The 14697-nt window shown below is 27.0% G+C and overlaps 1 protein-coding gene across 5 annotated transcripts in view; it reads right to left on the reverse strand.

Annotated features, from left to right (window-relative positions):
* Syt7 (Synaptotagmin 7) overlaps positions 1–14697 on the reverse strand; it is a 176496-nt gene that overhangs the window by 108780 nt on the left and 53019 nt on the right. For 3 of the 5 annotated variants that reach the window (XM_089177089.1, XM_089177091.1, XM_089177090.1), the window contains one exon: positions 6646–6911. In XM_089177089.1, the coding sequence (XP_089033215.1) occupies positions 6646–6911 (266 nt within the window). Of the gene's footprint in view, positions 1–6645; positions 6912–13662; positions 13963–14697 lie in introns of those variants that run through there. The other 2 variants (XM_089177087.1, XM_089177088.1) reach the window with 2 other exon arrangements.

The following is a 14697-nucleotide window of genomic DNA, read 5'->3' on the forward strand; positions in this document are numbered from 1 at the left end:
AGTTCACGAGATTTGAAATGGTGGATAGTAATATTGACGATGATGATTGTAGCGTGGTGATGATTGTGTGATGGTTTGGCCAAGAGTAAAAAAGAGAGAGAGAGAGAGAGAAATATTGTAATAGAAGAAGAAATAAAAGGAAATATAAAGAGAAACTTATTTTCCATTGAGTGACATTGAATACACACGTATATATTCGTTCCTTTGGAAAATGTATCTCTCCCTCTCTCTCTCTCTCTCTCTCTCTCTCTCTTTCTCTCATGCTTGACGATGTGCATTCTAACATAAAAATGTTTTACCATTGTCAAGGTTTTCTATTCTTCACGAATGACGGACGATCCTGATAAGAATACGTTCAGTGATAATATTCCAAGCGAAACGATCAACTATGGTTGAATTAATAAAAGCAAAAAATATTTATATAATATATATATATATATATAGGGTGATATTAACACAAATGATTTTATTCAAATAGATTGAAATTTGAATTTCATTAAAATTATTACAATTATTAAAACTATTAGATTATTATTCAAAATTATTATTCAAATTATTATTATTATTATTATTATTATTATTATTATTATTAGAATTAGAATTATTATTAGAATTAAAATTAGTTCATACGAATAAATTGTAGATGCATTTATGCAATAGTAACATATGCAATTACAGTGTTGATATATAAATGAAACTCAATTGAAACAAACGAGATGTATAAAAATATAGAAAATTGTTATACAAAATAATATAAATATAAATAAATTATTTTAAAATAAAAAATACATTTTTACACACCCTATATATATATAATAAATTTCTATCATAATTTCAGTACTCGTGATAATACGAAATGATATGCCAAGTTAAGTCAAAACTAAATAAATTTTCAACTTTATCCAAATATCCCTGGCATTCTTTACCATTATTATTATTATTATTATTAAAATTATGTTTTGTTTGAATAATATTTATTATTATTATTATCCATTTAAACTATCTTTTGATATTTCCTCTTATTATTTAAAAAAACAACTCTTTGCATTCTACAAACCTATCTCTCTCTCTCTCTCTCTCTCTCTCTCTCTGTATGCATGTATATATATGTGTGTATATTTAAAGGGTAAGGGAAGATTCATCCAAGCATGTAAAAGCATCGAATAAAGCCGCGAGCTATCACAGGGTTTATAATTATGAAGGATTTGTATGAGTTTGTGAGAGGGTAGGCATAATCGTTTAAGAAATCTTGTCGACACCCACCCAAAGCCATGAAGGTCTAATTACTTACGATAATATTAGGAAAGTTTGAGATTACAGGCTTGTTTATGACAGGGATGAGTTAGTAGCCCTTTTCTCCCTTCCACCCTTCTTACACCCTTTCTACCTCAACTCTCAACCCTTTTTCTTTCTCCTTCATCACTCTTCAACAACAACAACTCTCTCTGTGTGTTCTCTTGTTTTGTGCAATGGCTTGTCCATGTTATCAATGCAACTTTGTAATAGCATACTAAGATCATAATTAAATATACATTACATCATCTTATCTTCTTACATATATAAATACTAAGTATAATAATTGTTTATTCTATTTGTATTTTTATTATTTTACATAAATAATTAATTTATTAATTATTAGGAAAGATAGGAACAACGAGACCACCAAGAAGACCGTTTTCCAAAACGGTGGTATGAAAGCTGAACTTAGGTGTTGCAGAAACAACAAACGCCTTGAAGATGATTATACAGCTGAAATATAACAGAACAAAGTCCTAATAAAAAGATGAAGATGAATTTAATTTATAAATCTCACGAAGAGAGGCAAGACAGGCCGATTGATTTTTCATCTGATTTTCATCCATTTTCACGTCGTTCCTGATTGTTTCTTTCCCTTTATCTTTTTAACCCTTCCTTTTTTTTTTATTTTCTACTTTTTTTTTGTGTTCTTACAACACAGCTACCTTCTACTTCTGTTTAAAATTCAACACACGAAAATGTTCTTTCAAGTTTTCCGCTTTAAACTATCGAGAAAAACGTGACTGGTACCTACCCTGTACGCTGGGCATCATATCGCGTTGAGACGAACCAAAGAAAGAGAGAAAGATTAAATAGAAAGATAGATAGATAGAATAGAATAGATAGTATAGATAGAATAGATAGATAGATAGAAAGAGATAAAAACCCATGATCATGAGATGTTCCACGGTTTTCAGGTGAAAACAATGGAAGCAGAAATAGAAAACTGTCTGTCAATGACCACTGCACTCGTTCATTCTTTCTTTCTTTCTTTCTTTCTTTCTTTCTTTTTTTTTTTTTTTTCTTTCTTTCTCGCCTATGCTGCTGCATTCGAAGCTTTGAGAACGTACACACACACACACACACACATATATATATCAAGATTAACACATCTTTCTATTTTTTCCCACTTCTATTTCGCGTGTTCTATTCGTCAGTTCGTTTTTTTTTTTTTTTTTTTTTTTTAACTTTCTATCCTTATGTCAATTATCTATTGTTTTTTTTTTTCATTCTTTTATTGATTAACAAAAAAAATATATTATTTTGTATAATTAGATTTGATAAAATTTAAAAATATAAATTTAATATATAAACATTATTTTTATATTAGAAAAAAAAATAAAATAATATTATAAATAATTATATTATTAATACCCTTTTGTGTACTGAATTATTTCAAAAATTTATATTGATGATATAAATATTATATTTTTGCAACAACACTTTCATTACTAAATATTAATAAATATTATCAATAAAATAAAATACCTAAGTAAGCAGATGACGTGTCTCACTCGTCAAATGTACCCAAAGGGTTAAATATATTAATTATTTTATCATCTTCTTATCTTCTTATCTTCTTAATATATATAAATTACATGTCACGTTGTTTGTACGTAATGGACTCCTAAACTACTGAACCGATTTTAATCAAATTTTGTACACTGTGTGCAATTTCATTCAACTTGAAAGATAGGATAGATAAACAATTCAAAAAGAAACATTAAAAAGATGACGTACGTGTAACATTGTAATATTCAACTCTTCTCTCTGCAATGTGGAACAAAATTCAAAATTAACATACAAATATTGATTATTTCTGTATTTTTTTTTTTATGATTCTAATTTTTTTCTCAAAACAATATTCTAAACTATGTTTTTATGCAAAAAAATAAAAAAAAAAATTATTTTTTCGATTCAATGATTCTTTTTTCAAAATCAATGCTGCTTGAGGGGTTCAACTTAGTTTTTTCTTCGTTCTGATATTACATTTAGAAAAAGTTACTACTACTACTACTAGTTTTCTCAAAAAAAAAAAATGTAAACGTAGAAGTAGAAGTAGAAGAAGTGAAGAAAGAGAAGGAAAAAAAAAGAACAAAATTAGAAAAATCATTTCTAACACGAGACATTTTTCACGAGCGCAGTCACGAACGTAGTAGAGTCAACTTTAAATGCAATTCGTAAAATAAATGCTAAGAAACAAATAATAATAAGATTAATTAAAAAAAGGGGGAAAAGAAAAACAATGTATACAGGGATTAGAGGGGGGAGGGGGAAGTGAGTTAAACGAAGATTATAAAAATATTCTCTCCTCTTTTTTGTACTATAATAGATTTGTCTTCCTTTGTATGTTTCTCTCATCGTTACAACACAAACAAGAGACAATTCTTTCTCACATTGGTGCAATTGCTACCCCCTTATTATCCACTACTATTGCAATATCATATCACTACTATCACAGTTATATGCTTTGTAGTGAAAGAAAACCTTCGATTCGCGAATTATCTCTAACAACGGGTTATACAAAAAGAAAACAAAAAAAAAAACAAATGCGAAAAGATAAGCGACCGATAGTAAAGAAAAGAAAAGAATTCGAAGAACAAAACAAAAAGGTGAAACAGAAACGGAAAAAAAAGGTATTGAAAAGAAATGGCAAAAGAAACCAAAAAAAAAAAAAATAAAAAAAATAAAAAAAGGAGAGAAAATAGAAAATTCTCTTCACCCTTTCATTTTTGTTCTTCGAATTCTTTTCTTTCTTTTTTTTTTTTTTTTTTGTTATTTCAGTACGCATCTGACGTAAAAGTAAAACGATAAGGGTAGTTTTTATTTATCGTATATTCCTCCCCCCCCCTCGACGTTGTTATTCTTTAAACAATGTTCATATACAGGATGTTTCACCAACACTTGTCAACTGAATAGCTCAGAAAGTATGACAGTAAGCAAACGAAAAAAGTGAATAAAGGGAAAATGTTGAATGAAACGTTCCGAAATATGACGTCAAAATTTATCCTTTAACACGTTGAACGTCACGTGAATTTTTCGAGAAATTCTTGTCAGGTCACAGGTGTTACTTTGTATTGAAAAAAAAAATAGGTGAAAATGTCAGTCACCTGTGACTGACGCGGCCTCAATGGAAAGTCTAATGTCAGTCACCGATGACTGACACAACCCTCAACGTATTAATCCTTTCGTTGCGAACAAGCGCCTTTTGGCGCTCGTTCATAGACGTTTTCTTTCAACGAACAGCTTCTTTTGGCGCTTGACTATGGACACTTTGCCTTGAGTGAACAGCGCCTTATGGCGCCGTGAATTTGATTTACGAACGTTACGCGTACCGTGTCGTTCATACGAACAATCTACCATCACGTCGTTAAGAAAATTAAATAAATAAACAATTTTGTCGATAGAAGATCAAGGCGACTTCCTTCTCGATGTTTTTATTAACCTTTTTCTATTTGTTCACTCGAAATTTTGCGAATGGAAAATCAATTTTTGAAGAAGTGTCCCTCTTTGTTTTTCAGAAATACGAAACGAATGAATGTTCTTTTGAAGAAGAAGAAGAAGAATGAAATGTGAGTTTGAAAATAAAAAAAAAACACACACACACACATACACAACAACTTGATATTTACTGCGATGAAACTTGAAACTAAAGAAGAGAAAGAGAGATAAAAACACATATATATATAGATATATAAAAAGGAAGTGTAGATCGAATAAAATTCAATCAATTGGAAGAATGCGATTGAATCACCGAATCACCCAAAAGTCGTCTTTCCCAGTTACGAAAAAACGCGTTTGAGTTTTACGGTGAAAGGGGGAGAATGGTGGACCCAAAAACTTGATGGTTCAATTAATTTTTTTTTTTGTTATCACTTCACTTGATATCAAATTTCCGTTCGAAATGAAAAGAACCATCACCACTATCAGTATCAACGTTTTATTATTCGACTATGTTTTTTTCTTTTTTACTTTTTCAACGTACGTAGAAATTTTTTTATTTCAATGAAAATTAAATATCTCATTTCCCTTTAGGCGTATTCCAAACGAATGAGATAACAACCTCCTTTAAATCAACCCCTTTTTTATCATCCAATTATGTTATCTTTCCTTTTTTCTTTTTATAATTATGATAATATTGTTTAAAATTGTAGAAATATTATTTAATTTATCGTAAAATAATTCCATTTGTTGTTAATCCTACAAGTTTTACAAATTTGTTCTGAATGATTGATTTTTCAACCCTCATTTGTAAATATATTTAATAATAATGTTTTTTTTTTTTTTTTTTTTTTATATAAAAATTCACTTTTTGTATTATTCACAAATGAAAAGACAGGTTTCTCCTCAACGAGTAAAAACGAAAATTACTCGTTGAAAAACCTGATTTTAATCAAAATATCAATCATTCTCTACCTACGACTTATCAGAATGAAACAAACAGGTATCCTTTTGTCGGTAATACAGGAATCTATAAATCTAACAAATTATTCATCAAATTTGAAACACAGTCGGTAACTTATTACACTACGATAAACACCAAAGTTATCCAATGAGAATCAACTTTAACTATTGCGAATAAAATGATTAACTACGTTAGTAAAGTTGACTTTAAAATATCCATAAAAATAATTAAAAAAAAAAAAAAGAATCATTAGACTAATTTGTTCCTTAAAATGATAATAAAAATTAATGACGAGAAATTAGATGATTTTTATTTTCCTATATTAAAAAAAAATGTCGTAGTTCATTAACGGAAGCCCTTAGCATATAGACATAGTCCTTCATACTAATCAGATACTCCTAATGACATACTCGATATTAACGTTTATGACCTAATTAAACAAACTAAATTCGTTTGTTGCTCAAAAAAATTTATCCCACCTAAATCCCCCACCCCCACCCCACCCCTTATTAAAAATTGCGTCAACGAGATTAAAGTTTTGAATTAAAAAAATAATAAAAAAAGACTAAGAGTTGTTCATCTTTCGCGTTAGAAATCCTAAAATGAAGGGTAAAAAAAAAAAAAAATTAAAAAAGAGAAATGTGATTAATGAAAAATCTGGTTTGGTTGTAAAGAACCAAAAAAAAAAAAGAAAAAAAAAAAATTAGAAGAGGTTGATAACGATGTAATCATTTTCCGTGAATTTTTTTTTTTGTTTTTTCTTCAAACGAGGCCACGTTGTGTTATCAACCCCTTCCTTTTTCTTCTACTTATTCGTCCTTGACCTTCCCTAAATTCACTATGAATTAAATGGTGATTAAAGGTAACGTGTATTCTTTCTTTTTTTTTTGGTTTCTTTCTATTTCTTCGTAGAAAAAATAAAGAAAATATAATAAATGACTTACCCAAGAGTTTTCGTGCTGATAAGACATGTCTTTAAATTTAAGAAACCATTCTTTTTGGTTGACTGAGTTTGAAGACCAGTTGTACCACTTCCACCACCACCCTCTGTGCTGTGCTCGTTAGGATCCTCAAGGTCGTCGTCACGTTGTTTAGATTTTCTCGCACGAATGTAAAACCACACTGCCAAGCCCAATGCAACGATAACTGCCAATGCACCAACTGTTCCAAATACTGCTGTTAAGATCATGTCTCTTCTTTCCATGCCCACCTGTTCAAAAATTATTATAATTATTAATATATATTCTTTAATAATAATAATAATAATAATAGAAATGTAATATCTACCCCAATAATATTGGGTTGTGCGGAAAGTAATTTTGTTTTATTTTTTGTAAAAATGAAGACAATTTTTGTTTCGAGATTAAACTTTGGATTTTCGAGTGAGTTTAAATAGTTTAATTTAATAAGTTAAATCTATTAACAATTTCACGTGTTGTTATTTGCCAATTTGCATTAACCAATTACAAAAATTGTGTCAAGAAAAATACGAAATTACTTTCCGCACAATCTAATATTAAATCAATGTTGACTTGTTGTAAAAAAAAAAATGTATATAAACGTTCGACGTTAAAAAAAACTGACACGTATTGTACAAAATGTGTGTATAATAAAAATAAATTTTTTTCTAACCGCGTAAATTGAAACGCCGACTATGAAAAAAAAAAGTGATGAAAAAATGACACAGAGAGACCGCATAAATCAAAAAAAAAAAAAAAAAGGGGAGAGAAAAAAAAATACGGTTTATACATTTTGACGACAATTTGTTCCGATGGTCCTTCGATTAATCAAATGAAAAAGATCAATGATTTTTAACCTATTGGGAACTGTAGCACTTGAATACGCTATCTGGTGGCTAAATTCAAAATTAGAATAGATAGGTCGCATTTGCTACGCCACCGCCGCCCTCCCAAAGATCCCAATATTTAAATTGATATTTTAATTTATTATATTTTTGGTCTTAAACAAAAAAATTGCATCTTATTTACAATAGATATTTATTATTAATAATATATTATTATTATTTAATATATATATACATTTACAAATGTCAATCTTTATGATGACATAAAACGTGAACAATAAAACACTAGACCAAAAATTATTAATATCAGTTTTAATTGACAATTTGTTTCCCTAATAATAATAATAATTAAAAAAATATAAAAAAACATGATTGAAAACTCTCGTTTTTTCTCACTTTATTTTTGATCATCATCAAGCAAACAACCCCCGTTTATTCCCTTCTCAACTACACCCTTTCTTTCTCAACGCATTCATTCGTTCGTTTATTCAAAACGATTGTGTCAATTATATCCTATCGATTTGATATTTTTTTATTGAAGTGATTTTTCTTTTTTTTCTTTAACAAATCTTGTTCAAAAGATAAGCACAGAATAAAATAAAATCGTCAATTGATTGGATTTAATCTTAAAGTGTTCTCGTTAAGATAACAAAAGATGGTTAAGAGACACGATTTGTTTTCTACCCACCCTAATTTTATCGAAAGTCAATACACACTAAAATCACGTTCATTAAAAGGGTATTTAATTGAAAACTAAAACTAAACACGCAAATAACTAACTATATATACATGTATAGTTATATATAGTAGTAGTTCTCTTCTATTTAGCTACTCGAAACTCGTTCGGTACGTAAGTATATACAAGTTCCAAGTGACTTTGTGAGAATATGTAGAACGGGGGGTGTCAAGTGCACTTCTTTCAAGTGCCACTACCTGACTCACAGGGATGCCTGACTTTAAACGTGTAACAGAGATGGTAAAATCTACAAATAAGAATAAGAATAAGAAAATAGAAGAAAAAAGAAGAAAAAGAAGAAGAAGAAGAAGATGATGACAACATGAAAAAGAAAAGAAGATCAAATAAAAAGGGGGTGAACGTGTGAAAAGAAGATAAAATAAAAAGGGGGTGAACGTGTGATTAAAGAAGAAGAAGAAGAAGAAGAAGAAGAAGATAAGATGATAATCTAAGATAATAAAAAATATTACATTTTGTATTATTTTTTGTTTTGTTTGTTTGTTTATATTTTGAACTTTATGGTGTCACTAAAAGTATAGGAAAAATAAAAGCATAACAGTATCGTTGTTATTCTTTGTCCTATCGGAAAAATCGAATTCAATCTTCGAAGCAAACCACACCACTACCACTACTACCACCACCATCTCTATCTTATCCCTGAACCATTTCAACCCTTCACCCCCATAGTCATACTCTCCATGGATAAAGACGATAAGCCGCTTGCAGCACTCGGACGATAGGAAGAACCACTTTGTCCCACTCGAAATGCTATTCTAGGAATTTTCCAATCTCACGTTTTACAAAAAAAAATAAGAAAATACTAAAGTATTCTGATCTCTGATATCTTTCGAATAATAACACGAATTTTTCAACCATTTTTATAACCTTAGTAAGATGAACATTGTATAATATTGTTTAAGAGAGTTTATTATCAAGTTTTCTTTTTTTTTATCTTATATGAAGTAATATTATTTTTAAGGAAAATAATTTTTGATTGATTATTTTTAATAATGATTTATAATTTGAGAAATATTTCATAGAATTTATGTTTAATTGTAGTAATTTATAGTATAATTAATATAATACTAAATATAAGTAACAGGGCATACAATAAAAACCCACTTACTACTACTACTATTACTACTAAATATAAGTATTATTAATTAATATAACAAAATAGTATTTATATTATTATATTTATTATTATTATTTTTAAAAATAGTATTATTATTTATTATCAGTATAAATAATATTATTTCAATATTTTCATAATTATATTATAAAATATATATTATACAATAATATATTTATAATATTTATATAAATATATAAATATAATATATTATTTGTAACTAATTACATAATTAACAAATGTTTATATTGGATTATATAAATAAATAAAATAATATTGTTATGTAGTTTAATAATTATAATTATCATAATGTCGTTAGATAGAATACAAACGACTACTTTGAATAGAAAATTTTCTAATCTACTTCAAACCGCACCTTTCAAAGTCGCTCGTAAAACATTTTTACTATTTAATATCCGGTTATTTAAACAGCAAATGATAATTACATTTTTTTTTTTTTTTTCTATTTTTCTCTTACTCACGAGGAGTGTTCTTCGTGACTAATATATATATGGATGACGAATTATGACGAATAAAAATAAATAAAAATAATAAACGTATACGTGTGTAATTTTACAATTATTTAAAATTTTTTTTTGGTTATTCGAAACTCATAGAAAAAAAAAAAATATTAATTCACATCTCATTTTCCTAACTTGTTAAAATTAATTCTATAAATCCTACTGTATTCATTTTATTTTTAATTTTTTCATACCTAAAACAATTATGATTTTTAATGAACATAAAAAATAAAAAAAAAGATATAAAAAAAAGCATATTAACACAATAACGTATAAATTGTTATTGTATTGGTAAAAAAAATAAAATATTTTTTCGTTTATCTTATTATCTGAATGTTCTCATAAAATAATAATAATAATAATACAACCAACCCCCTTTATGAAATATAATGCATATGTAAGTAGATCCAATTCCAGTTCAACCAACCGACCAACTAACAGAAAGAAAAGAAAGATAAAAAGGAGAAGAGAAAAAAAGAAAACAAAAAGGATTTTCTTTTCCTTGTTCGTTGTTCAAAAGAGAAAAAAATACTTTTACCTAAGCGTTATGGTATTTAAACGATTTCGAGAAAAATAGATAAGCCTGTCTCTAAGTACTTATACAGTATAAAGTGAGATTAAACGTTATTCGCTTTTACTTCTTACGGTTAGTTTCCCCCCACACAACTCACACATACATTTATACATAAAACACGTGTATATGTATATGAAAAGTTTTTAATACCATTCCAAGCCGACAATTCTTTTTTTCCCGTAAAGCCACGCATAATTCCTCAGAGGATCTTCCTTTAATCGTCACACTCGTTAAATGTTAACGAAAAAGAAAAAAAAAAAGCAGGATAAAGAACAGTGTATCATAAAACGGTGATTTAATTCTTCGAGATAAAGATAAAAATAGAAATAAAAAAAAAAAAAATAAAAAACAAATATGTTTGAAAAAAAAAATACAATCAAGTAACCAAAGCAAACCAACAGGTGTATTACTAAACGTGTTAAAATGCATGCAATTTATGAAGAGAAAGACAGAGAGAGAGAGAGAGAGAGAGAGACAGAGAACAAGAGAAGAAAAAAAAAACATAAAAGATAAAATAAAGATAATCATTTTGATCACATTGTGTGTTATCTTAATCTTACAATATGTATTATTTATTTAAACATTTGACACGTACGAATAAAACATACCAAACACTTGCACGAATCGTTTCGATTCATTTTTTTTTTTTTATATTCGATGAAAGAACAATTTAATTTTGAAATTAAAATAAAACGCACACACATAGACACACACACACACGCGTTAAACACAATTTACACGTTGCACTTTTTTCACAAGGTTAGAAAAAAAATAAGATACAACTCAGAAAAGTTGTATAACTCGTATCGATTCGTTTAAACTGAAGTGCACATTACACTGCACTACACTGCACTGCACTGTTGCATTAAAAAAAAAAAAAAGATTCGATGATTTGTTTTTTTATTTTTATTATTTTTTACAATTATTGTTCTATTTCGTTATACACAATTATTACACTAGTTAACATTTCGAATAATCGTATGCAAATGGTTCATTTAACTAATTATATTAGTCACTTGATAACGGTTGAATAAAAATTACTTGTGATAAATAATTGAATGAAAAGTAATGAAACATCTGTGTGTTATGAGCACACGATGATACCATTTTACTAATACTAGTAATACAAACCCATAGATAATTAATATACGTATACTTCAAATGGCCCGTATATCAAAGAGAAACTTACGAAACGTCAATAATAATAATAATAATAATGGGTTTAACGTTGACATTAACACTTTAATGATCGTTCATACAACATGTATGTGTGTGTGTATGCGTATGTGTATCATAGTTGAAACAATCCTTTATTTATAACTTTATATTATCATTTATATTTTATTCATTATTATCTATCAATTATATTTATAGTTTATGATATTGTGTGTGTGTATTGTGTGTGTGTGTATGATAGTTGAAAGAATCGTTTATTTATAACTTTTTATTACAATTTATATTTTATTATATATAAATTATATTTGTATTAAAAATGCACATAATTGAATTCAATTTTGTCCCATTTCATACTTGACAATCTAATATTTTCTATTAATAATTATTTATTAATTATATTTTAATACAAATATTTCAAATTAAATAAAATTAAATTACTTGTGTTTTTGTTTTGTTTTATATTTAATTTTTTGTATGAATGACAATAAAGTTTTTTTTTTTTTTTTAAATTAATTTTTTTGAAATATTATCGACGTTTGACGATGTACACGTGTAACCATTAAAGTGTTAAATTTAATTTCTATTTGTTTATATTTATCTATCTATCTATCTATCTATCTATCTATCTAGTGCAATTGCGTATGACGACAAGTGACTTGTCATTAATAATTAATCATTCTTACTCGTGTAACATGTTTTACAATTACGTTGAGGTGCACCAATCGATTTCATATAAACGTATGTATGTATGTAACATTAAACACAACGAGTTAAAATTTTTAAATCATCAATTATTAATCCCTTTTTTATTTTTACGCGTATTAAATTAAATAAAATATATATATATATATATAACTCTATAAAAATCATGATTCCATCTTATATTATACACTAATCCGAATAAAATACATACACGCGGTTTTGTACTCTCATACGTGTGTAGTATGTGTGTGTGTGTTTAAAACCACATGTATACGAATAAAAAAAAAGGTAAAATAAAACTTGTCTCTACTTTTCTGTCCTCTCTTTCTCTCTCATGAAATTGGTCCCTACTATATATATATATATATGATGTTTCCATTATATGTTTAGACATTTACAAGGCGTGCGTAGTCGGATATGTAAACAACAAAAGGACACGTATACCGGTGCTACTAATACAATAATAATAATAATAATAATAATGTGCTTTCTAAATAAAATTTATGTGTAATACGAATTCTTGATGTTTCCTTTAAAAAGAAAAAAAAAGAAAAAGTAAATGATCATTGTTCCTAGTAAACTGCACATACGAGGTTGGTAATTACGATAATTGAGAATTATGTATGTGCATGAAATTGAGATGAAAAAAAAACAAAAAAAAAACAAAATGGATCACATAGAAAATTGATGTTACATTTATAATGACATTTTGTCAATTATATGAAAAATAAATCATTCGAATCAATAATTGTATTAAATTAGTTGACCTAGTTAAATTATTAATAACATCATGAAATAAATTATTAATTAATGAATAATTAAAATATGATTGACCTAGTGAAATATGATTTATATTAACCCTTAGAGTACTGCTATGGACGCATATATGCGTTTGATAAAAATTACCACATTGATCTATCGACACATATACATAGTGTTTGTCAATATTAATTAAATTAAATTATATTCAGAAAAAGGAAAAACTTTAATTATTAAATTTAATTAATTATAAATTTAATATAATTGAATTTAATTATAAAAATAAAATTATTAAATTAAATTAATCAATTATTATTTTCATTCTTACAAAACATTTTGTTTAAAAGTATTCAACACTGATAGGGTTACAAATAAAATAAAAATTTACCATTTCACGTTTCATCATTAAAATGATGTAAACTAATCAACTAAATAAATACAAATGTATACACATATATATATACACAGAGATAAATACACAGTTACATGATAGAAGAGATTTGTATTGAAACTATTCTGAATCATCATCATCATCATCATCATCATCGTTTACTTACTAGCTTTCGAGCACGCACAGCTGGATCGATGGCTTTCGGTGGGCCATTAAAATTTGGCTCCAATTCCGAGAAGTACTGACCCGCGATTCCCATGTGTACCATTTCTCTTTCTCTATTTCTCTACACACGCAAGCACACACACACACGCAAGCACGCACACTGAACCTATTTCTCTCTCTCTTTTTCTATCTTTTTTTTATCTATTCCTGTTCTCAATTGTCCTTTATCGTTGATTACCTGTTCGCGAATAAAAATACATTCAATGGGAAATTTTTAACGACACGCACACACGGTTCAGAGATTCCACGCACTATTCTTGAAAAATGTTGTTTTTTTGTTGTTGTTGTTGTTTATTGTTGTTTTATTTTTTTTTTTTTTATTGATTTTTATACCTAAAAATTCAAAGTATCGTCGTCTCATGAGGATTGATATTTATCTCGTAATAAGTTGTATGATAATAATGATTATGATAATAGTAAAAATAAATTACATATGTGCCCATAATTATGAATGTGGTTTAAGTAAATAAAAATTAATTAAAAAATTAGTTTATCAGTTATTACGCACTACATTATTATAAATTAAATAAATTCAATGTAATTTGAAAACGATATTATTAAAAATAAATCGTTAGATCATTCAAGTATAGATCAAGTTCAAGTATAAATCTTGAAACATCTCGAAACAAGAGATATATGACTTAGACCACCTTTCATAATTATGGACACATATAATACTGTAAAAATAAAATTCATATGAATTACTGTTTTTTTTCTTTTTTTTTTTTTGTAATAAATCAATCTGAAAATTTGATAATTAATGTAACGAAGTTTGACTGTACAAAAAAAAAAAGAACAAAAATCATTTGAATTACTTTATTTATTAAAATAAATCGAAAAATTTGATTAACAACGTAATGAAATTTTATATTTTATATTTGTTAATTTTATATATTTGTAGAAATATAATAAAAGAAAGATAATTAAGATAAATAAGATGATTCGTAATTGATGGGAAAATAAATGGTTGGATCTT

Source organism: Polistes dominula, unplaced genomic scaffold, assembly GCF_049000335.1.
Source record: "Polistes dominula isolate Pdom_NZ unplaced genomic scaffold, Pdom_raw_medaka contig_20, whole genome shotgun sequence".
NCBI lineage: Eukaryota > Metazoa > Arthropoda > Insecta > Hymenoptera > Vespidae > Polistes > Polistes dominula.